Source organism: Eleutherodactylus coqui, chromosome 7 (genome assembly GCF_035609145.1).
Source record: "Eleutherodactylus coqui strain aEleCoq1 chromosome 7, aEleCoq1.hap1, whole genome shotgun sequence".
Lineage (NCBI taxonomy): Eukaryota > Metazoa > Chordata > Amphibia > Anura > Eleutherodactylidae > Eleutherodactylus > Eleutherodactylus coqui.
Genome location: NC_089843.1, coordinates 67,700,493 through 67,723,189, shown reverse-complemented (window position 1 = coordinate 67,723,189; position 22,697 = coordinate 67,700,493). Strand labels below are relative to the sequence as shown.

Sequence of the window (22,697 nt, the reverse complement as noted above, 5' to 3'; positions counted from 1 at the left end):
CATTTTTAGTAAGTACTGCCCACCACCTACTGGGAATACTCCACAAGTCCTTCTATTTTGGAGATGCTCTGACTCTCATCTAGCCATCACAACTTTGCCCTTGTTAAAGTCACTTAGAACTTTACGCTTTCCTATTGTTAGTGCTTCCAACATGTTCACTTCAAGTTGCTGCCTAATATATCCCACCCCTTGACAGTTGTAATGAGATAATCCATTTTACGTAGTATTATAAAATCAAATATCACATACATTACTAATTTGTATACAAATTGATCCCTTAGGAAGCGGGACATTCATGTGCCTTAGCATCCACTTGTTTCCCCTTAGGATAAAATACTAATCTCCCTTCATAATTTTTCATATATTGCTGAGTCTGCATTTTATGACATTCAGAAAACATTTATACTAATGTCTTTATAATTGTAGTCCTGCACTTCTAACCTATGATTTTGGAGTGATTTTGGAGTGTTCTTAGCTGAATACTTGGGCAGATATTGATGTATTTTAAATGCTTTGCAAATTGCATTGCAGAAGCATGCAAAAATTAGATTTGCAGGATGAGATTATTCAAATGAGATACAGGCCGGCGGGTGTTTTTCCCAAGTCTTTCGCAGTCGCCCTTATTCTTCCATCTCTCTATGATGCCACAGATTGATTTTTCTATGTTTTAAATGGGATTGATTTTAAACTGGGGCTTTTTAACATTTTTGGCCCTTTGTTAATATTTTGTAAGATTTATTTTGTTTTTCATTTAAAATTATCTTTATTAAACATTTCCTCTGTTTTTTTTGTGTGCAGATACAGAAGCAGAGAGAAATGCCCTAAGAGAGCAGGTGTACCCCAAGCTGAGAGAATTCTGCAGAGAAAACTACGGCATGGAGTTCCAGGTAATGTACTTATCACATACAGCTATATACGCTGGAAGAAAGTAGAAGCATTCGGTTGGACTAGTTTGAGAGCCAATAAGTTCTACACCTTTTAAATATCATGTTGTTTTTTTTTTGGTCCCTAATCTTGAGCTCCTTGATTTCTTAACCCCTTAAGGACCCAAACAGTTTTAATTTCTTCATTTTTGTTTTTTTCATCCTCTGTGTTCCAACAACCGTAACTTTTTTATTTTTTCATTAACAGGGCGATATTAGGGCTTGATTTTGGAAGGTCAAGTTGGATTTTTTAATGGTGCAATTTTATGTTCTACGTAACTGACTGAAAAAAATGTTAAAAATGTCTAAGTTGGGTGAAATGGCTAAAGAATGCAACTGTGCTTTTTTTTTTGTTTGGGGGGGTATTTTTATAGTGGTCACTGTGCGATATAAAATGGTACATTAACTTCGTTGTACACATGAAGATGATTATGGTTATACCAAATTTATATAGTGTTTTGTTATATTTATTTAAGAAAAACGTTCGGGGAATCTGTCACCATCCTTTTGCAGTCCTCATTGAGAGCGCCATAAAATAGAGCCCATCACACTGATTAGAGTGATATGTCTGCTGTGTGTATCTGTGCAGTAGTTTGGGAGACATTTACACTTTATCAGTAGCAGCACTTGCTTAGAGGACTACTTGAAGTATTGTAGTATGTAAGGCCGAAAAAAGACGTATGTCCATCCAGTTCAGCCTTTTAACCCCCAATGTTGATCCAGAGGAAGGCAAAAAAAAACAATAAGGTAGAAGCCGATTTTCCCCATCTAAGGGGAAAAAATTCCTTCCTGACTCCAATCTGGCAATCAGAATAATCCCTGGATCAGCGACCTTTCAGAAGTAATCAGTGATATAACATGAATATTCTATCCCCCAAGAAAGACATCCAGGCCCCTCTTGTACTCTTTTAGTGAGTTCGCCATCACCACATCCTCAGGCAGAGAGTTCCATAGTCTCACTGCTCTTACAGTAAAGAACCCCCTTTCTATGTTGGTGTAGAAACCTTCTTTCCTCTACACCAGAGGTTCCCAAACTTTTTTGCCCCGTAGACCACTTGCCAATTTTTTCCTTTTCTGTAGACCCCCTGCCTGCCTAAGGCCGACTGCACATGACCAGGTCAGATTCCGCAAGCGGGAGCCCTGATCGGAATCCGACCCTGTGCCCGGGCGGCATCCACGCGTACCTGTATTTTCTTCTTCTTTTCTGTACTGCGGATGGTCCGCACGGCTTGCTGTCGGACATGTGCAGTACGGATTTTATTTTTTAAAACCCTGCTTTTCCAGTGTCATCGTCTAGCAATGACACGGAATATAAATTGCGGAAGGGCTGCGAGTCAGATTACTTACATTGACTTCAATTTCAGCTGTCCACATGGAATCCGCTTAAAAATAGAACATGCTGAGATTTTTTTCTCCACAAGCGGAAAATCGCGATTAATTTTCGCTCGTGTGCAGAAAAAAGTATTTTTCAATAGCATGTTATGGGCGGTATTTACTGCAGAACCCGGAGGCAGACCCTCGCTCTAGAATCCTGCAATGCAAATCTGTCCATGTGCAGCCGGCCTAATATTGAATTTTCCTTAACTTATTAAAGTCAAATGAGTCTCATGTGGCGCAGAGTGTTAAGGCAGCAGAAACGCAGTCCTAAGCTCTTGCCGACGACTTGAAGATTGTGAGTTCAATTCCATCCTTTTGAGGTCAGTAAAATGAGTATTCAGCTTGTTGGGGGGTAATAAAATGATCTGCAAGCGCTGCGGAATAAATTGGCGCTATACAAATAAGATTTATTTATTTTTAAATGGGTTTTCCCAGCTGACACGGTGCTGCTCACTGAGATTGCATTTTTTTGTAGAGTGGACAATTGTAAAAAAAAAGGAAAACGTACAATTTTTATTTGGCTCTTTATTGAAAAGAAACAAAAGGCAAGTAAATATTTGGCTTTGGGATGAAACGAATCAGAACCTAGTAAAATTCCTTCATGAAATTAATATATACAGTATATATATAATGCTGTTAATGGGAGGCATGAGCCGGATACTCTGATAGCAATTGGTCAATATTTGGCTTCACATTCGTGAGGTATAGTCTCAAATCTCCAAGTCCAGTGAATGGCAATAAATTTATTTTTTTCGTTAGAAGATTGGCGACTGCGCTAAAACCCTTTTTCCACAAGGTAGAAAAGTTATCGTAAACTTTCTTGCGATAGTCCATAATGCAGAATAAGTAACAGGTACGCGTGCAATGCTTCGCTGCTGGTATGAAAACTTGACCCCCATTTACATCTCGTGCACCCCCAATTTTTTTCTTGTTGACATGGACCCTCAGCAAGTCAAAATTGACCCCTAGGTGTCCATATAGACCACTTTGGAAACCACTACTCTAGACGTAGAGGGTGCCCCCTTGTTACAGTGACAGTCCTGGGTATAAATAGATGATGGGAGAGATCCCTGTATTGTCCCCTGATATATTTATACATGGTTATTAGGTCGCCCCTCGGCCATCTTTTTTCTATAGTGAATAACCCAAATTTTGATAACCTCTCTGGGTATTGTAGTCCAGCCTATTTAATTTATTACTTTAGTTGCCCATCTTTGTACCCGCTCAAGCTCTGATATGTCCTTCTTGAGTACCGGTGCCCAAAACTGCACATAATATTCCATGGGTGGTCTGACCAGTCACTCGTTAGTCCTGAAGCTGCAGGCTAGCTCCACCTTTTGCTTACATTTTTTTTTAGTAAAAGCCAGACAAAAGACTTCAAGTAGTCCTCTATGCTTGTACGACTACTGATAAAGTATAAATACAGATCCACACAGCAGACATATCACTGCAATCAGTGCGACTGTCACTATGCTGTACTGCTCTCAGAGATGGGTGCAAAACAATGGCGACAAGGTCTTTTTGAAGAAAATTAGATTTTTGGGTATGTTCACACATCGTGGAGAAAATCTGCACCAAAATCCATTTGCAGATTGTGTTGAGAGTTTCATCATGGAATTCAGTCATTGCATTATAATAAATGAATTCTGCAGTGGAAGTCTACGGCACTTCCGTAACATATAGAGTATGCAATTTGAAAATCTACAGGATGACTTTCTTCCACTGCAGATTTACTCTGTTGTAAGTGAATGAGGTTTGCTAAAAACAAATCCTATTCAATAACATTGTAAGGTACTTGGCTACAGAAATTCTACGAGAAACCACAGCTGAAATTCCACAGCAAATCCGCCATGGGTGAACTCAAACTTTGTCACCGCATTCTAACACCCATGAAATTGTAATTTTTTCATTGAGCATGTGCTGTTTACATGGGAAGCTGTAGTTTTAGTAGTATCCGTTTAAGGCCACCTGCAGACGGGCGAAAATTTCGCGGCAGGATTCCCCGCAGAATTTTCGCCCCTGGACGCCTGCATAGGATTGCATTACAGCACGCAATCCTATGCAGACGGACGCGGTCTGTCTGCGCGAAATCATGCGCAGCTAACAAACCGCAGCATGTTCTAATTCTGTGCGGGGCTCGCAGAGCCCCACACAGAAACTTTACTCACCCGTCGCCGGCTCCGCTCTGCGCATGGGCCGGCTGCCCGGCGGAGCTGTGGGAGCAGGTGAGTCCGCGGTGCTCTCTGCAGGCGCTGGGTCGGGTCCCGCTGCGAGAATTCTCGCAGCCGGATCCGACCCGGCCGTCTGCAGGCGGCCTAAGGTGCATAAAAAATTTTGTTGTTTTTTTAATTCAATTTTGTTCTTTTTTTTGTTCATGGCATTCATTATCCCATATGGGATAAGTAACATTATGTTTTATTAGTTCTGAGTCTTACAGATGCAGCGATAGCGATGATTTGTATTATGGTTTATATTTTTCATGTAAATAAAGAGTAATAGGGCTTTTAAATCTTTTTTTACACATATGTTTGAAGACTGTATTGATATGGGCGCAATATTGATCTTTGAAAATCTGACCCTTTTTACTGCAATTTCCCTGCAATTTAGATGCATGTTTGATGCGTTTTTGCATTAAAAGGTGCAATTTGCATCATATCTACTTGTGTTTTTCACTCATAAAATGTTTGAAAAATGCATCACACCAGCATGCAAATCTAATAGCTTCCATAGGAAATAATAGGTGATACTTGAACAAGAATCGTCCCCAAACTGGATTTGCGGTTTTTCGATCTCGGGCCATTGGTCTGAGAGAAATGTCGCTCATGTGTATTTACCCATTGAAACCAATAGGTTCTTTTCACGTTCAAGTTCTGTCAATCTCATAAGCGGACAGGACTCATTATTTTAAGATCGTAGCCTTAAAAGTCATTCAACTTTTTCTTATCCACCTGTAGGGACTTGATTGCTTGCATAATGCAATGCAATACTTGTGTATTGCAGTATATTGTGAATTGGATGTAATTCTATTACATCATAGGCAGAGTGTAATAAAAGTACTAGAATGGCATGTCTGGAGGCCTTCGCTGTCACGACAGTCAAACAGCATCCTGTGATAATGTTGTGGGGGAAGCAGTCAGGGAACCCAGGGAGCACCTCCCTTTGTCTAACCACTTAGATGCTGCACCCACCTCTTGCAGAGTAGGCTTGATTCCTAAGCCTGCTCCATACAAACCCCATACACATTCACACTGTACATACATGGTGAATGCTGCAGTGGAGTTAATATATGTTTATAGTAGTGGAGTCCCATGTACTGTAGAGATTGATAAAAAAAAGTAACCAAATTGCAACTCAGTGGGGTTTTACCACAAATCATTTTGGTTTTTAGTTGTGCAGTTTTTGCAGGTAAAACATGTGCTAACCTTTTGCTATGTGCTGTTTGGCACAGGCAGAAGTGAGTTTTTACAGTGTGCCAATTCACAGTGTGCAGCACAGGGGAGGTAAAATAAAGCGGTTCACCACCCTTTGCAAGCGTCATAGGATAGGACAGATTCCCTTTCCAATCTCTACCAACATATTAAATGGACAGACAGCCCTGGATTCATTAAAGTGGGTTTCTAGGACTAGATATTGATGACTTATTCTCTGGGTAGGTCATCAATATGAGATTGGTGGGGGTCCACCACTCAGGATCCACGCCTATCAGGTAATTGAAGAAGCCGTGGAGCTTGGGTTAGCATCATGGCCCCTTCTCAGGCCTGTAACATAACATTCATTGGTCATGTGGCCTGAGCTGCTCCATCCCATTCAAGTGATTGGGACTGAGGTGCTACACCAGATACAACCACTATGCAATGTACAGCACTGTGTCTGGTATGCAGCAAAGTGGCTTAACTCACGCCAATCAACTATCGATGACCAATCCGGATGATGGGTCATTAATAGTAAAGTCCTGGTAAACCCCTTTAAGGATTGCGGGTTAATGTTTAATGTTTTGCTTTTTTTAGATATTTTTATATGTGGATTTATAAGGTTTTTTTTAATGTATTTCTGGAAATATCCATAATTTACAACTCAACAGCTTTCTGCTAGATTCTACTTTGAGCATCACAGGAAAGAAAGAAAAACGGAATTATGTTACAAAATGCAACATGAATAATTATTTCCCGAGTTCTATTGATCTTCGCAAGCTACCAACATCACAGCTGTGCAGCAGTGCACTTAATTACACAACTTTTCCATGTGACTTACTATATACACCAGAGACCCAATAACTGGCTGCTGTTAGTTAATGACAAAAATATATGCTGTAGATATATAATCCGCTTCTCTGCACAACCCATTACTGAAAGTCAGGTATTTCTTATATTTCCTCTTACCTTTTTCCAAATTCCTCACCCTTCCACATCTTATTTTGTGAGAGTGTGAGGATCATTTTACTGAAATCAGAACTGGATAAGAAGTAGTTCAGTCGGAGCTATTTACAGACTATAAATGGTGAGACTGGTGTAGACATCAAGAGTCTAAATTAGGTTTTTGCAAACTGTGAAGCGAGCTTCACAGGTGAGGTGTCCACCACTTGCTGGTGAAGCACAGCAGAAGAGTCAGTTTTGATATAATTGATCATATTCAACACATTGTCTGCCTTCATGTTACTATATGCATATCTGCGCCTTCCCCTTTCTGCAGAGATAGACTTTGAGCACTGGTGGGACACAGGTATCATCATGGTCTGGCTTGTGAGATCCTAGTGGAAAAAGGGGGTTTTCGGGACTAGGATGTCATCGATATCCAATCAGTGAAGGTTTGCCATTTGAGACCTTTGCTCTTCAGCTATTTGAGGTGGCTGTGGCGCTTAGATGAGTGCTGTGGCCTCCTCTCAGGATAGTGACGTCATGGTTATTCATCACATGGCCATTCAACAGCCGAGTTGCATTCAAGTGAATGGGATAGAGCTGCCATATTAGGCACAGCCGCTACGACATGTACAGTACTATGCATGGTGTGCACTGAAGAAACCACAGTGCTTGCCCAAGCACTGTGGCCTCTTTAAACAGCTGACCAGTGGGGGTGACAGGCAGGGGACCACCACCTAATTGGGTATGGATGACCTATCTTAAGGATAAGTTATCAGTATCCTCGTACCAGTAAACCCCTGCAAGTGGCACGCCCAAGTGTGGCCTATTAATTAGCAACAATCCTCATGCAGTTAATGCAGATTAGCTGCAGTGTGTATGCGCACCCAAAAAGTAGATCAGTGTCCTTAATGATATATAGTAATGAGTGTCGAGCAAGTGTTCAGCCCATAATAACGTGGCCTTTCTGGGCCTTCAGGATGCATTTCTTTTTGCAGTTTTTTTCACTGCCACATTCCAAGTATCACAACTTTTTTTTCTCACTGACTTAGTTGTACAAAGTCTTGTTTATTGTGAGATAAGTTTTTGTTTTGCACCAGCCTCTTTGCCGCCCAATCATTGCGCCATAATAGTATGGCGGTCCACAGGGATGACGCATGACATTCTGTTGGAGGGCAAAAAAGGATTAATGTGTTCTTAGGGGGAGCTTGTAGCCAGACCACCTTCTCGTACATTACCATCTTGTAGATTGTTGAATATATTCCTGCCCTCTGTGAATCTATTCTACAGTTTAGCAGAGCTGAGAAGGGAATCATAGTGTAGCTCTCTTGCATCATAGTTTACAAGGAGGTTTCTAAGGAACTAAAGGGGTTTAATCCGTTTCACTTTTCTTTGTGGGCGTTTAGTGGAGTAAATTGATCCCATTGGTATAACTTTAATAGGGCATCGTATACAGATATCACTGGCAATTAGAATAATGAGGATAGGGCTAAGATTCCCTTAGATGATTCCTTAGACATGCCCCTAGATGAGTTTATAGAAACCAGCGATAGTCCTAGGGATGCTTCATACAGGCTGCACGATGCAACAGAAGTGGCGGTAAATTCTACACGAAAATCTATAAGCTACCTGCAAATTTTGATGCAGAATTGAAACTGGCTTAAAACCTACCTGCAATTACGCATCAAAACCGCAGCTCGACCCGTGGATTTTGATGTGGAATTCTGCAGATTTGGCTGCATCCTGCGGCATAATTCTGTCATGTGTGAAAAGTCCCTAAGGAGTCATAGACGCAGGTTTGACTTCTTCTAGCCCTATTATTAGTATTTGGAAAGTGTTTATTACGTGTAGATATTTCATGGTTAGCGTTCTCAATATTGCAAACATCTCTATAAGGTTTTGCTCACACAAGTGTAATCTGCGTAAAGGAGTTTCTTGAGCTTTCTTCCACCTATTTTCACCCTTGATTTCCAGTTCGTCTAAGTCCATCTTCCACATGATCACTTCCGCATATAGGTTAAACAAGAAGGGTGAGAGGATGCAGCCCTGTCGGACGCCTCTGCTGGTCCCGAACCAATCTGTGTCCCCATACTGTGTTCTCATGGTGGCTTCTTGATTGGTATAAAGTGATTTTATCAGATTGACTAGATGTGCCAATACACCCAGCTCCTGTAGGGCATGCCATAGCTTGCTATGGTCAACGCAGTCAAAGGCCTTGATGTAGTCGATGAAGCACGTGTAGATATTCTTTTGATATTCTCTAGCTTTTTCCATGGTCCATTGCAGGTTTGCATTATAATCGCGGGTGCCACGTCCTTGCCGAAATCCTGCCTGCACATCAGGGAGTGCCGCTTCAACTACTGATCTCAGTCTTTCCTGTATAATTTTGAGAAGGATCTTGCTTGCATGCAGAATGAGGGCTATGGTTCGGTAGTTGGAGCAATTCTGGTAGTCACCTTTCTTTGGTAGAGGGATGAAGACAGATCTTTTCCAGCCCTGTGGCCACTGTGTGGATGCCCATACAGAGCTGGGATGATTTTTACTGGTACTGGCAGCCATGTCTTTTCTTGCCGCTTGCTGAAAATCAGCATTTAGTTGCCGTACTTCGTCTTTGTTGCCGGCCACCTTTGTTGCTCTTCTTTTATCAGCTATTCTGAGGATTTGTTCGGACAACCAATAGCGTTCTTTTTCCTGCTTCTTATAGGTGAGATGCTTACTGGCTGTTTCTATAAGCATGGACTGAATATCGTGACATAGTACCTCTGGATGCTTTTGTGATCTGTCAAGCAGTCTAAATCGGTTTGCTACCTCAATAGTGTATGATTGGGGGGTTTTAGAGGTGTCAAATTTTCTCAATGAAGCGCCTTTCTTAATGCTACAGAATTTGACCTCGATCTCAGCTGCAAGGAGTTCATGATTGGCAACCATCGTTATATCGATATATTAGTATAATAGTCTCATATCTAGTGTAAATGAAAAGTAGCAAATTCACATATTATTATACAGTACATTGGAATTCCTTCTAGTTCTTAGTGGCATGTAACCATATCATCATATATATTAACTGCACTAGAAATATACTGCAAGTGAATATGGTTATTGCAGTATCCTTACTGGAAGATCAATGTTTCCTTCTAATAGAGTAACCGTGTTCAAGAAAGCCGAGCTTGAAATAACAGGCCTCCACATCACTGTAATCATTCCTTCTGTTACGCTTATCTCTGGGCACAGATGCTCGGAGCTAGAAAATGTTTGGCTCCAGATAATTTTTCATGTAAAAAAAAATCAATATTTTACACTATAATAAATATGAAAATATCTTAAAGTACTTTTTTAGGGAATGCTCGCCTCTAATGATTAAAAAATATCAATTTTGAGAGCTCCGTGAAAATACGTGGGCAGCTCCTGCTTGTGGCAATCACTGTAGTAAAGACAGATTAACATTACTGCCAGCCGCCATAATTGTAGGCAGATAAGTTACTATAATGAAAGTAGTTACAGCCATACATGGGATTTTCTTGTTACTTCTCTATTTTTCACACTTTTTTTGCATAAATTAGTATTATATGTGAATGCCTGAAACTTTGTAATTAGAGATGAGCGAGTATACTCGCTAAGGCACATTACTCGAGTGAGTAGTGCCTTAGCTGAGTATCTCCCCGCTCGTCTCTAAAGATTCGGGGGCCGGCGCCGATGACAGGTGAGTTGCTGCGGGGAGCGGGGGGAGAGAGGGAGAGAGATCTCCCCTCTGTTCCTCCCCGCTCTCCCCCGCCGCTCCCCGCCGGCCCCCGAATCTTTAGAGACGAGCGGGGAAATACTCGGCTAAGGCACTACTCGCTCGAGTAATGTGCCTTAGCTAGTATACTCGCTCATCTCTATTTGTGATATATCGTAATGGAGTCAGTAGGAGTGAGGCAGCGCAACTTTCCAGCGACCACCCATTCAGCACAACAGATAGGCCCCATTCACTCGGACAGCATATGGACCCGTAATGGTGAAGTGGGCTATTTACGCACGCGATTTTTCACACGGACTGTATGTCCTACTTTTCTCACACATGTAATGTGTGGGGCTCCGTGAATATTGGACAGCACATGGACATATCTCCTATCATTTAAGACCGAATGCAGACGACCAATACGGATTTTCTCATGTGCATTTGTGCCGCGGAAGATTTGCCATTGTAAATAAAAAGTGGTTGCAATTGATCGCATGCGGGGAAAAAACGCACATGCTTACTTTCTGGTTCTCTATAGCAACGTGAAAAGTATCCACCTACACCCTCGCAGTACATCTGCAGTGTCGTCGTGGATGTACTGTGAGAAAAATCGCATCCATAGAGGTCTATTGAGCCCTCTCATGTGTGATCCGCGCTAAAATAGAATATACCACGATTTTTTTTCACGCGTGCAAATTTCCGCGATAAATTTCCACCTGTTAGTATTGACCTGCAGAAACTAATTGACTGCTATGGCTGCGTGCAACAGTGGAAATTCAGTGTGGAATCATGCTGCGGAAAATCCACTGATGTGCATTCGCTCTTACACCAGATTTCTTCTAGCACAACAGAGGCACGGGCCCTAAACATAGAAAATGTACATTCATGGCAGCCTCACACGAGCATATGTGCAAAAACACTTGCATAAACGCAGTGCATTTGCAACATGAATGATGCGCTTTTGCACATATTAGTGTACTTTTTGCACTTGGGCGGCCATTTTACATGGGTGCAAGACATACCCGCATAATGATGTAAAAGGCTATTTAGCCTAATTTAGTTCCAGGTGTGTTCTTTTTCTCACGGAATTGTGCAATATATTGTGCAATTGCATTGGTATAGAGTGCGCATTTGCACATCTCCCAAGCAAAAACAAGTACCGCAAAGTAATCCATTGAGATCAATGGGTTTAATTCTCCGTATAGTGTGCGCAAATACGCTTTTGTGTGGCTGCCCTCACAGTAAGGACAAAAACACATGGGAGCATGCGATAATAAGCTGATCCCTCTATGGAGAATATTAGCGCATGAACCGAGTTTTAGGGGTTTTTTTTGACTCTTCAAACTCTGTGCTAGTGGGGAAAATATGAAAAAAAGCGTGAAGATACTTCCTGCCTACTCTGTGCGAGACAAACAGGGCAAGTCCTATCTTTTCTTGGGCATAGAAAACAATGGTTTCGCTTCTTACCATTATGCGGCTGTGATTTGCATCACCACATAATCACGCCCATCTGTTTGAGCCCTTCCGCCGCAATGTGTGATCCCTTGGTAATCCTTGTGCTACCTCTTCTGTATTGTAATGGCTCCAGACAATTTTTGGGCGCAAGAAACTGGTCTACATTAACTGGTCTACATTAGTTTAACCCTTTCCAATCCACTGTCTGACCCCTGAAGACATTATGATTTAAGGCTGTACAGCTCCGGTGTTGGAAGACATCCGTCGGGGTTCTCATACTGTATATTGCCAGCCTCTCTGCTGTTGGATCCTATCCAACATGTCACCTCAGGCAGTACTAGCTTTGGCCACCATATAGCGTCATTGTATAACAGCAGAAAAAGAGTAAGTCCCCTAATGAAACCAGGATACAAATTTGATTGGAAAGGGTTTATCCTGTTGACCTGCGGTGAACTGAGTCATAGAGAAGGTAGTTACTCTATACTATAATCTTAGTTATACAGTTATACACTAGAACACATGGCTAAGGGTGGCTTCACATGATTGTATGCGGAAATGCACACGCTTCAGCGCAACATATCTGCGCTATAAATGAGGTTGATTTGCGCACGTATTTGCAGATTTTTATGTACTGTTTATGTACTCAAGGCATGTTTATTTGCATGCAGCAAACAAACACGCCCCATATGAAATAGCTATTTGCCTAACGAGGTCCAGATATGTTTTCTTTTTCTCTGAATTGCGCAGCGTACCGCGTATTTGGACTGCATTGAGTGTGCTTTTGTGCACCTCCCAGTGACTGCTATTGGTACTTTTGCTATGCAAAGATGCAGGAAAATATAGCGTTAGGTGCCTCTAATGAGACATTTAAAGTGATTTAATAGTTCTGTCGACTGAGAGATTTATGGGCTGCGGCGTCAGTTCACTGCAAGACTCCACAGTCAGCCGTGAAAGATTGCGAAGGCCAGCCGTGACTTGGTCGCGGCTATTCTTCGTTCATGCAAAATTTCGGCCGAGTTAGTCAGGACTTTTTAGCGTGGCCAACCCATCGTTATAATGACGCTCGTGTGAAGGCGTCTTAGCCCTAAGACTAATATTTCTGCATTCAGAATTCCAAAAAACTGCTATTAAATAATGAACTTTGAATATAAGCCTTTATTATAATGTCACTGCTGATATTACTAAGAAACTGATGACATTTAAATATAATACAAAATAATCTAGTATTATGTAAAATGGGAGCGTTCCCCGTAATATCTTTGTCTGTGATTACAACTTTTGGTATTGGAAGAACTTAGTCATACAGTATATGCAGATATATAAATTATAGGATAGCACACAACATCAAGTGAGACACAAATACATCTATTACAAGATACAGCAAGGAGAACTTAAGGCTGAACTGCAGAGGACAGTGAAATTAAAGGTCATTTTTAATATTTCCTCTTTTTGAATCCTAGGCCATAGACTTGTATTGGGGGATACCAGGAGAAGAGTGGGATAGTCCTGACCTGCAGAGGACTCGTATGAGGCTGTTGGAGGAGTGTCTGAAGACATCTGCTGGACCGTGCTTTGTTGTAAGTAAGCTGTAGACTTGTTTCTTACATGATAGTTGGGTTGTATACCAAAAGGGATGCTCATATCCCCATATGTAATATTAGACGAGGCAAAGAACATAATCGTATATTGCTCTACACGAGCTAATATGGCGAGTGTAATAAAAATATCTGTGTTGCCACACCATAAGTGGTAAAGCTAACCAGGGGGTCTAACCTGGAGCACCCCCCCCCCCCGCCCCCTCCCCTTCCCCCTCGATCCCAACCCCCACTTCTTACCCTCCCCTCTGCCCTTGTCTGTCAAGTAATAGAATGTAACAATCATATCTTAGTGGTTTCATAAGTTCTCTTTTAATGGTTACAACAACAAGATGAGAAGTGGAATTCACGACTTTATCAGTCCTTGACATTGTAAAGTTGTATATACATACTGTAAAATCAATAAAATATATTGAAAGAAAAATATCTGTGTTGGTATGCTGGATTATGTGCTACCTGTAGTTTACATGTATGTACTACTGAGTAAGGTCAGCTTCACCTTGGTGTATGAGCAAATATGCATGCTTCAGCGCAACGTAACTGCACTATGAACGAGGCTGATTTGCGCACGTATGGGCGTAATTCACTGTACTTTTTGCGCACACAGGGCATGTGCATGTGAGCGGCAAACAAACAGGCCCAATGTAATTGGCTATTAGCCCAATGAGTTCTACATGAATAGCGCAGCATATAGCACACTTGCGCACCTCCCAAAAACCTCTATGGAGACCTTTGGTGCGCAAATACACACGAAAGTACAGCATGCTGTATTTTTTTTCACATTTTTTTACAGCATTGTTCAGTCATTCAGTTCACTGTATCAGTGAATTCAGACCAATAAATAAATATACACCCCAGAAGGATCCCTAAATACAAACCCCCATACAAAACTCCTTATAGACTTACACAACAGCTCTCTTCTAATGTTTAACCTTGCTTCCTGGCTCTCTGGCATGCGGATGTTACGTTCAGCAGGCTGTGGGAACAAAGACCTACAAGGGCGCAAGCCCATTAAGGGCTGTAGGGAAGAAAGGAGAGTAAGGGGTGTACATGCAAACCACAACAACAGGAAACAAGCACCAAAATATTTACCAATATACCAGAAAACCCAAACAGATAGAAATATTTCTAATAAGTTAGTAGGTAAGAGATATTGTTTTTTTTGGCCATAATAAGTAATTTCACAAGCCCCTACACTAACAAGACAACTTAAATCCAAAAAGGGAACCCTGCCTACAAACGGGGCAATCGTCCCAATAGGGGTGGCCCCACACTGTAATCTGGGGGCCTGGCTCGCCTAGATGGTAACAGGCAGCAACATAAGAACAGCCAAATAAGGTAAATACAACACAAACACTGAAGAGGACAGTTCACACCTAATATCTGAACACCTACAACCAGACACTCAACATGTCACTGTTCATACCAACAAATGGACAAGGGATTGCCACCCAGAACCTCATGCATGTAGCTTACACCAAAGCAGATCATACATGACTCCAAGCACCAGAGTTCTGAGAGGGAATTAGATTAAAGAATAAACGACCTCTAGTAAGAGGGTAAGGTAAAGTCCCCTGGTGCAAGCACCGAGTCATGACTGACTCCTAGGGTGATGTCATCTCGTGATGTTTTCTTGTCAGACTGTTTTTGCGGGGTGCTTTGCCATTGCTTTCCTCGGTCATCTTTTACTCTCCAGCAAGCTGGGTACTCATTTTACTGACCTTCGAAGGGTGGAAGTCATAGTTGACTTTGAGCCAGCTACTTGAACCACGTAGGAATTGAACTCACAACCTTCAGGTCGTGAACAAGAGCTTAGGACTGAATTTCTGCTGCCCAAACACTCTGCGCAACACAAGTAAGAGGGGCCGGTATTTATGTACAGAAGACCACTGGTGATTGGCTTGCTGGAGCAATACACACCCACCCAGCTCAGTCATCCCTGTGGAAGTGTGCTTCTGGAAACCCAGAGAACTACAGGTCCCAGGAGCACAACCTAACAGTGGACCTCCAGATAAATGACATGTACCTTATCTTTGCAGGCCTTTCAACAGTAATAGGACTCGCACACATATGGTAAATGTGGCTACGTTTTAGCATTTTGGTTTAAGAGAAACAGATTTAGATCACCATAGGGTTCTATAATGATAGAAGTTTAGGTCAAACCAGGTCTTGAGGCCATAAAGCTCTGCATTAAAATGTGAACACATCAAGGTTGCCTGAATGCCGTCTTACTGTGAAGCTTTCTTGTAGTAGCTTAGACATATCATACAGCTTGTTATACAATAGAGCAATTCTAGTATGCAATGCCTTGTGGGACGCGACAAATTGGCCTAGAAGAATTCCACTGTGGATGTCAGCAGGTGCGGTACAGCTTTACCCTAAACACCAGTGCAGTCTATAAAAAGACAACTTCAAAACACCTCTGAGAATGTTATTTAAGGAGAATCAGAGAGACGGATTTCTTTAACTGAGAACATCAATAAGATGCCCTAGATACAGAGGACTTCTTCCTGAACCCCCATTTGGATGACTGTATAGAGAACACTACACAGAGGTAGCAACGTTTAACTTGACTGTGATAACTTTCTGCAACAAGTTATCTTATCTTAAGCCTATTTTATCTTAATTTAACACAGCAAAAGCCATTATATAACAATTGAAAGCACAAAAAAACAGTGGCACAGAAAGTTATCTTAACCCTTTTTTAAGATCAGAGTGCTTCAGTCTTAAGGGACCAGGCACTTTTTAGGGATTTTATGGCGTTAATATTATTCTTGGGCTGTTTAAAATTATTTTCGCTGCATTTTTTTTTAGGACATATAAGGCTATTTTTCACAGGGTTTTTTTGTTTTGTTAGGGGTAATGTGTACAGAAAGTTTTTTTTTAAATTTATAGTTTTTTATTTTAAAAAGAATTACATTTATGCTAAAAATAAATTACCAGTTCACCATTTCGTTTCAAACATAGTAACATAGTAACATAGTATGTAAGGCTGAATGAAGACCATGTCCATCTAGTTCATCCAAACGTTTTGGTATATAATTGGTATAGTCTTTAATTACAAGATTTGGTGACAGTTTATGTCGGTGTGGGCTATGGGTCATTATTAGAGATGAGCGAGCATGCTCGTCCGAGCTTGATGCTCGTTCCAGCATTAGCACACTCAAAGTACTCGTTACTTGAGAAAATTTTGTCTCTCTCATACCCACGTGTTTTCAATGGAGTTGCGGCTGCTCTTGGAAAACAATAATTTTAGTGCAAATTTATCTGCATGCGGCAGATGTTTCCTTCTTCCCCGCTAGTAAAAATTTTGTCTCTCTCATACCCACCTGTTTTCAATGGAGTTGCGGCTGCTCTTGGAAAACAATAATTTTAGTGCAAATTTATCTGCATGCGGCAGATGTTTCCTTCTTCCCCGCTAGTAAAAAGAATTCCCTGCTGCTACATCTGCCACATCTGTGACAGATGCAGCAGTGGAATTCTTTAATTCCCTACTGCAGCTGTCACACATGACAGCTGCGGTAGAGGATCCTGCTGCCGGCACCCGTCAACGGATTTCAGGGAAGGGCTTTAATATAAGCCCTACCATGAAAAACCTGAAAAAATAGTGTAAAAAAATAAAATTGATTCTTCAGCTGCCAGGGCTCACCTGCATCTTCTCCATGCTGTCCCCAGCTCTGTACTCCTGATCTATCAGCAGGCGGGGATTTAAAATCCCCGCCTGCTGAAAAAGCTGATTGTGATTGGCTGAGCACCTCAGCCAATCACAATCAGCTCTTTCAGCAGGTGGGGATTTTAAATAATCATGTGCTGATAGATCAGCAGCGCTACAGAGCTGGGGACAGCGCGGAAAAGACGTGGCCGAGCCCCGGCAGCTGATGGTTTTTCAGGGAAGGGCTTTAAATATAAGCCCTTCCCTAAAAAAACATGACAAAATAGTGTACATTTTTTTTTTTAATTAATACTCACCTCCCTTCAGCTGCCAGGGTTCAGGACTACAGAACCAGTGGCAGTGCGGAGAAGACACGGCTGAGCCCCGGCAGCTGAAGGGAGGTGAGTATCATTTTTTTTTACACTATTTTGTAAAGGTTTTTTAGGGAAGGGCTTATATTTAAAGCCCTTCCTTGAAAAACTAGGACTACAGACGCGGCTAAGCCCCGGCAGCTGAAAAGAGGTGAGTATCAATTTTTTAAAATGTTGTACACTACTTTTTTGTGTTTTTTCAGGGAAGGGCTTATATTAAAGCCTTTCCCTGAAATCCATTGACAGGTGCCGGCAGCAGGATCCTCTACCGCAGCTGTCACAGATGTAGCAGCAGGGATTTTTTTTTTACTAGCGGGGATGAAGGAAACATCTGCCACATGCGGCAGACGTGTTCTTCATCCCTGCAGGGGACACTGCAGCGGTGGAGGATAAGTTTTTTGGGTTTTTTTTACACTAGAATTATTGTTTTCAATGGAGCCGCCAGACCATTGTTTTCAATGGATCTGCCGGGAGCAGCCGCGACTCCATTGAAAACAATGCAGAGCATCGGGCACCATGAAAAATGCTTGAGTCTCCCATTAAATTCAATGGAGTTCGTTACTCGAAACGAGCTCTCGAGCATAAGAAAAAGCTCGGCTTGAGTAACGAGCACCCGAGCATTTTGGTGCTTGCTCATCTCTAGTCATTATCTCTTTTATATATAGAATGCCATGCAAAAGTTTTAGGCAGAAAAAATGCTGCAAAGGAATGAACAAAACAGAAAACTAAATCACATCAATTCTTCTAAGTATACTTGCAAACAGTTTTTGAAGGAACTCGTCAGGATGGTTTTCTTCCAAACCACAGATCTGTGGAGTTAGCCTTGTACAAACCCTTATGCCCCTTCATGCAATCCCAGACAGACTGGGTAATGATCAGATCAGGTCTGTGTGTGGGGCCAAATCATCACTTCCAGGACTCCTTAATCCGCTTTATTCTGAAGATAGACATTAATGACATTGGCTGGATGTTTGCGGTCGTTGTTCCTTTGCAGAATTAAATTTGGAGTCAATCAGGCACCATCTATTTGTGAAACAAATTGTTCCTTTACAGCGTTTTTCCCCACCCGCCTAAAACCTTTACACAGTACTGTATACTTTTATTTTATTTTGTAAGTTTTTACACTTATTTTTGTAACTTTTTTAAACATCTATGTTTCCCATGACATCATATTAGAATTGTGAGGAACATTCACACTGTCATTTGTTTTATTTCACACTTTTCCACTGTAACTAAGGCCGGCTGCACATGGGCGGATTTGCATTACAGAATCCGGAGCAGGCATCCGCCTCCGGATTCCACAGCAAATACTGTCCATAACATCTAATTGAAAATTGATTTTTCCTGCACCTTAGCAAAAATCAATTACAAATTTTCCGCTCTCGGAGGAAAAATCAAAGCATGTTCTATTTTTGCACATATTCCATGCAGACGGCTTCCATTGAAGTCAATGTAAGGCGTCCAAACCGCGGCCCTTCTGCAATGACTTCGCGGAAAGGTCGCGGATTCCATGTTATTGTTAGGCGATGTCATGGGAAAAGCAGAGATTTTAAAAATCTGTGCTGTGAATGTCCAACAGCTTGGTTCGGACCATCCACAGTACAGGGAAGATAGAAGAAAGGATGGTTATGAGCGGATGCCAGTTGGGCACAGGGCCGGATTCCACTGCAGGATTCCGCATGTGCAGTTTGACCCACCTGTGTGCAGCCGGTCTAAGGCATCCATAAGAGCCTCGATTACAGGGGAAAACATTCCACTACAGTGACATTAGTCATTAACAGAGCTGAGCTAGGGGCTGCTAAGACCTAGCAGCTCCGGCATGTGGGTGGTCGGAATCACGTAATCACTGGGTCCCATGCAGGGAACGGCAGTGCGGCTCCTGCATTCTTTACATAGCGCTCAGTGAGTGCTATGTAGTCTGTAAAAGAGAATGCAGAAGCTTTTCTGTCTGCTCCTTTAGGTCCTCAGCTGTGTCTTCTAACACAGGACCTGGTATTTTTACAATTGCACGGATTAAAGCACAGGACCGAGCGCTGTATGTTTAGGACGCTTGGTCCTTTATAGGTTAACGCATTAAAGGGGTTGTCCCGCGCCGAAACGGGTTTTTTTTTTTTCAATAGCCCCCCCGTTCGGCGCGAGACAAACCCAATGCAGGGGTTAAAAAAGAAAACCGGATAGTGCTTACCTGAATCCCCGTGCTCCGGTGACTTCTTACTTACCTGGTGAAGATGGCCGCCGGGATCTTCACCCTCGGTGGACCGCAGGGCTTCTGTGCGGTCCATTGCCGATTCCAGCCTCCGGATTGGCTGGAATCGGCACGTGACGGGGCGGAGCTACGAGGAGCCGCTCTCCGGCACGAGTGGCCCCATTCAGAAAAGAAGAAGACCGGACTGTGCAAGCGCGTCTAATCCGGCGATTAGACGTTGAAAATTAGACGGCACCATGGAGACGAGGACGCCAGCAACGGAACAGGTAAGTGAATAACTTCTGTATGGCTCATAATTAATGCACAATGTACATTACAAAGTGCATTAATATGGCCATACAGAAGTGTATACCCCCACTTGCTTTCGCGGGACAACCCCTTTAAGAGTCAAGTTAAACTTTGCAACATCTGTATGTAAAACAGCACATCCCTCTGTGCTGATTGATCCTTTAACCAACTCCGTGAAAATAGGGGTGTAGCTGGGGGTGGGTTAAGGGGATGAGGCTCTGGTGTCAGGTGCCAGGAGGATGTTACAAAGCTACTCTGTCTTGTCAAAGGTATTTAGATAAAAGATTTTATGCATATATTGTACATAAATGCCCCCATGGCTGCATCTTATATTGTCTGCTTGTTTTGTCTCCCTCTTCTGCATAGGTAAATACTATACTCCCTATTTAAGGAATTAGGTAAATAGCTATTCCATAGCATAATCTTATTAACTGAATTGCATTATTAGATTTTTTTCTCAATAGCTGCAGAAGTAATCTTATTTACCAGTCTTCACTGCTACCTTGAGTCTATGGACCAGCGATAACAAACCTACCACTTAAAAGGGGCTACGCGTTGCATTCAATGTCTTGTGCCTCTTACTTAGAGCAGAGACTTTGTCACACATGGTGCCGAGGATCAGGCTGAGCTTTCTCTTGGACCACAGGGGAAACCTGAGGTGAGGCACCAGGCCAGCCGGCCTTAACAGAGAGAAAGTGTTCCTCCATTTATAAACCGGACTCTGCCCAGATGGGGGTCATCGTGCCCTTCTCCTCATGGGTGGGTAACAGTGTTATTAGTCCCTCATGCCCTAGTTCACCCCTCAATAAATCTAGGGATGAGCCTGGATTTTTTTGAAATGGGCACTGAGTAGAATGTCGATCTCGACCCCCTTGGGTAGCTGTAATAGGTATAAGACATTATGGTGCACGTCAAACAAAGCAACTTTATTAAACCAAAGTACAGCAGCACAAAGATTAACTCTCAAGGCCGATTCCGTGCCAATAACAAGTAATTTCCCACAATCAGGATGTAATAGTCTAAATGTATTTGTACCAGGTTATCAACAACAAACATAAATGACTTTTATTCTGCTCATTGGAGAATAATATCAGTCTAAACCTTGTTTGCTAGGACCGTCTGACAATAACATATGTACGACACCAGAACTAAGCTCATTACATATGTAAAGCAGCAGAACCAAGCTTGTTACAAATACAACACCACACTGAAGCTCAGTACATAGATTCAGCAGCGAAACCAAACTCATACCATTAATACAGCACTAGGACCAAGCTTAGTACGTAGATACAGGAGCAGAACAAAGCTCAGTACATAAATGCTGTACTATAAGCAAGCTTGTTACATTTAAATATCACTAGGACCAAATTTATAACATAAATGCAGCATTACGGAGTCGAGTCACATTATTATGACCATTAGTTAGTATCCAAAGTAACCGCAATGTGCTGAACAGAAAGCAGTTAGATAGTCCGGGCCAGAGTCTAGTTTTCTTGTGGCAGTAGCCAGCTCGTAGAGTGGAGGTGGGAGGACCAGGATAACAACAGCTTCAGCGTTTGTGAAGAACCTTCCATCAGCGATAATACGGGAAAAAAAGTCCCATTACTTATATGGTAAATTCACTGCCTTTCCAGTCACGCCATTTTGGTCCTCCCTGGTGAGCCTTGTTTACCTGGCTGTAGGAATGATGTCATGCTTACAACATGTGACCACAGCAGCCAATTATTGGTCTCAGTGAATTTTTTTAATGGCATTTCCCATCGCCTGGCTAGATTTTGTGCAATCTTGAAAATCCCTTTTATCATTTTGAACTTTTTCATAAACTCTATGTTTTAATAGCTCTAGCCAACACTTGGCCTGCAGTCCTCATTGTAATCCCGGCATCCAATTATCTGCACATCAAACAGTATATATTCTATGAGTTTACTTAGATCTCTCACTGCTTTTACAAACACAATTTCAAGACAGATGAGCGTATTGTGAGAGGCAAATATTGCATTAGCCATAAAACGACAAGAATAAGCTATTGATTTATAGAATAGAGATACCCACTGCGCTGTTATATGTACAGTATTTACAGTAGAGAACTGGCTGAGGAGCAAGACATACATGTACATAGCCATGATAACATAGACAGATACAATAAAGGGTTTGTCAATGCATACATGACAATGAAAGTCTTGTAGATCTGTATACAGCTGTCTACTGTTCTGCCCTAACCCATGCACTGAATTGTGAAGAACAGGATCATTAAAATATTTACAAGATAATAAATTTGCAATGAGGTAAAAAGCTTCTCCTAATATTAACACTTTACTTATGGCCCATGGTGTGCTTCTATCTTCAAGCCATTTCCTTTTTTTTCAACCTTTTTTTCTGATACAATGTTTATTGAGATTTTTAACAAACAAATATAAACTCTGAATCAAATAATGAGGGAATCCAACTGGGATGACAGGGAAAGAACAAAGGAATTGGAAAACAAAGGAAGTATGTAGGCATTGGTGGCAGTTGAGGTTTTCAATAAAGGACACAAAGATGTAGCACATGTAAATCCTTGTGTGGTAGCCCGTGAAGGCAAACTGATCAGAATCATGGGATGAAAGATCGATGGGGATAGACACCCCAGCAAGAGAGCAGGCATTCTCTTGTTTGAGGTATGACGATAAGAGTCCTTTTATTGAAATTCCAAACAAGCGCCCAGAAGTATGACGGTACATATCCTGAGCTGTGGGCATAGAAGCTAATAGATCCTCT

At 41.9% G+C, this 22,697-nt stretch overlaps 1 protein-coding gene across 1 annotated transcript in view; it reads left to right on the top strand.

The window, feature by feature from the left end:
* Positions 1-22,697, top strand: part of NWD2 (NACHT and WD repeat domain containing 2) — a 203,065-nt gene that overhangs the window by 90,764 nt on the left and 89,604 nt on the right. Inside the window, exons 2-3 of the mRNA XM_066573203.1 lie at positions 799-887; positions 13,289-13,405. Coding sequence (XP_066429300.1) covers positions 799-887; positions 13,289-13,405 — 206 coding nt within the window. The remainder of the gene's footprint in view (positions 1-798; positions 888-13,288; positions 13,406-22,697) is intronic.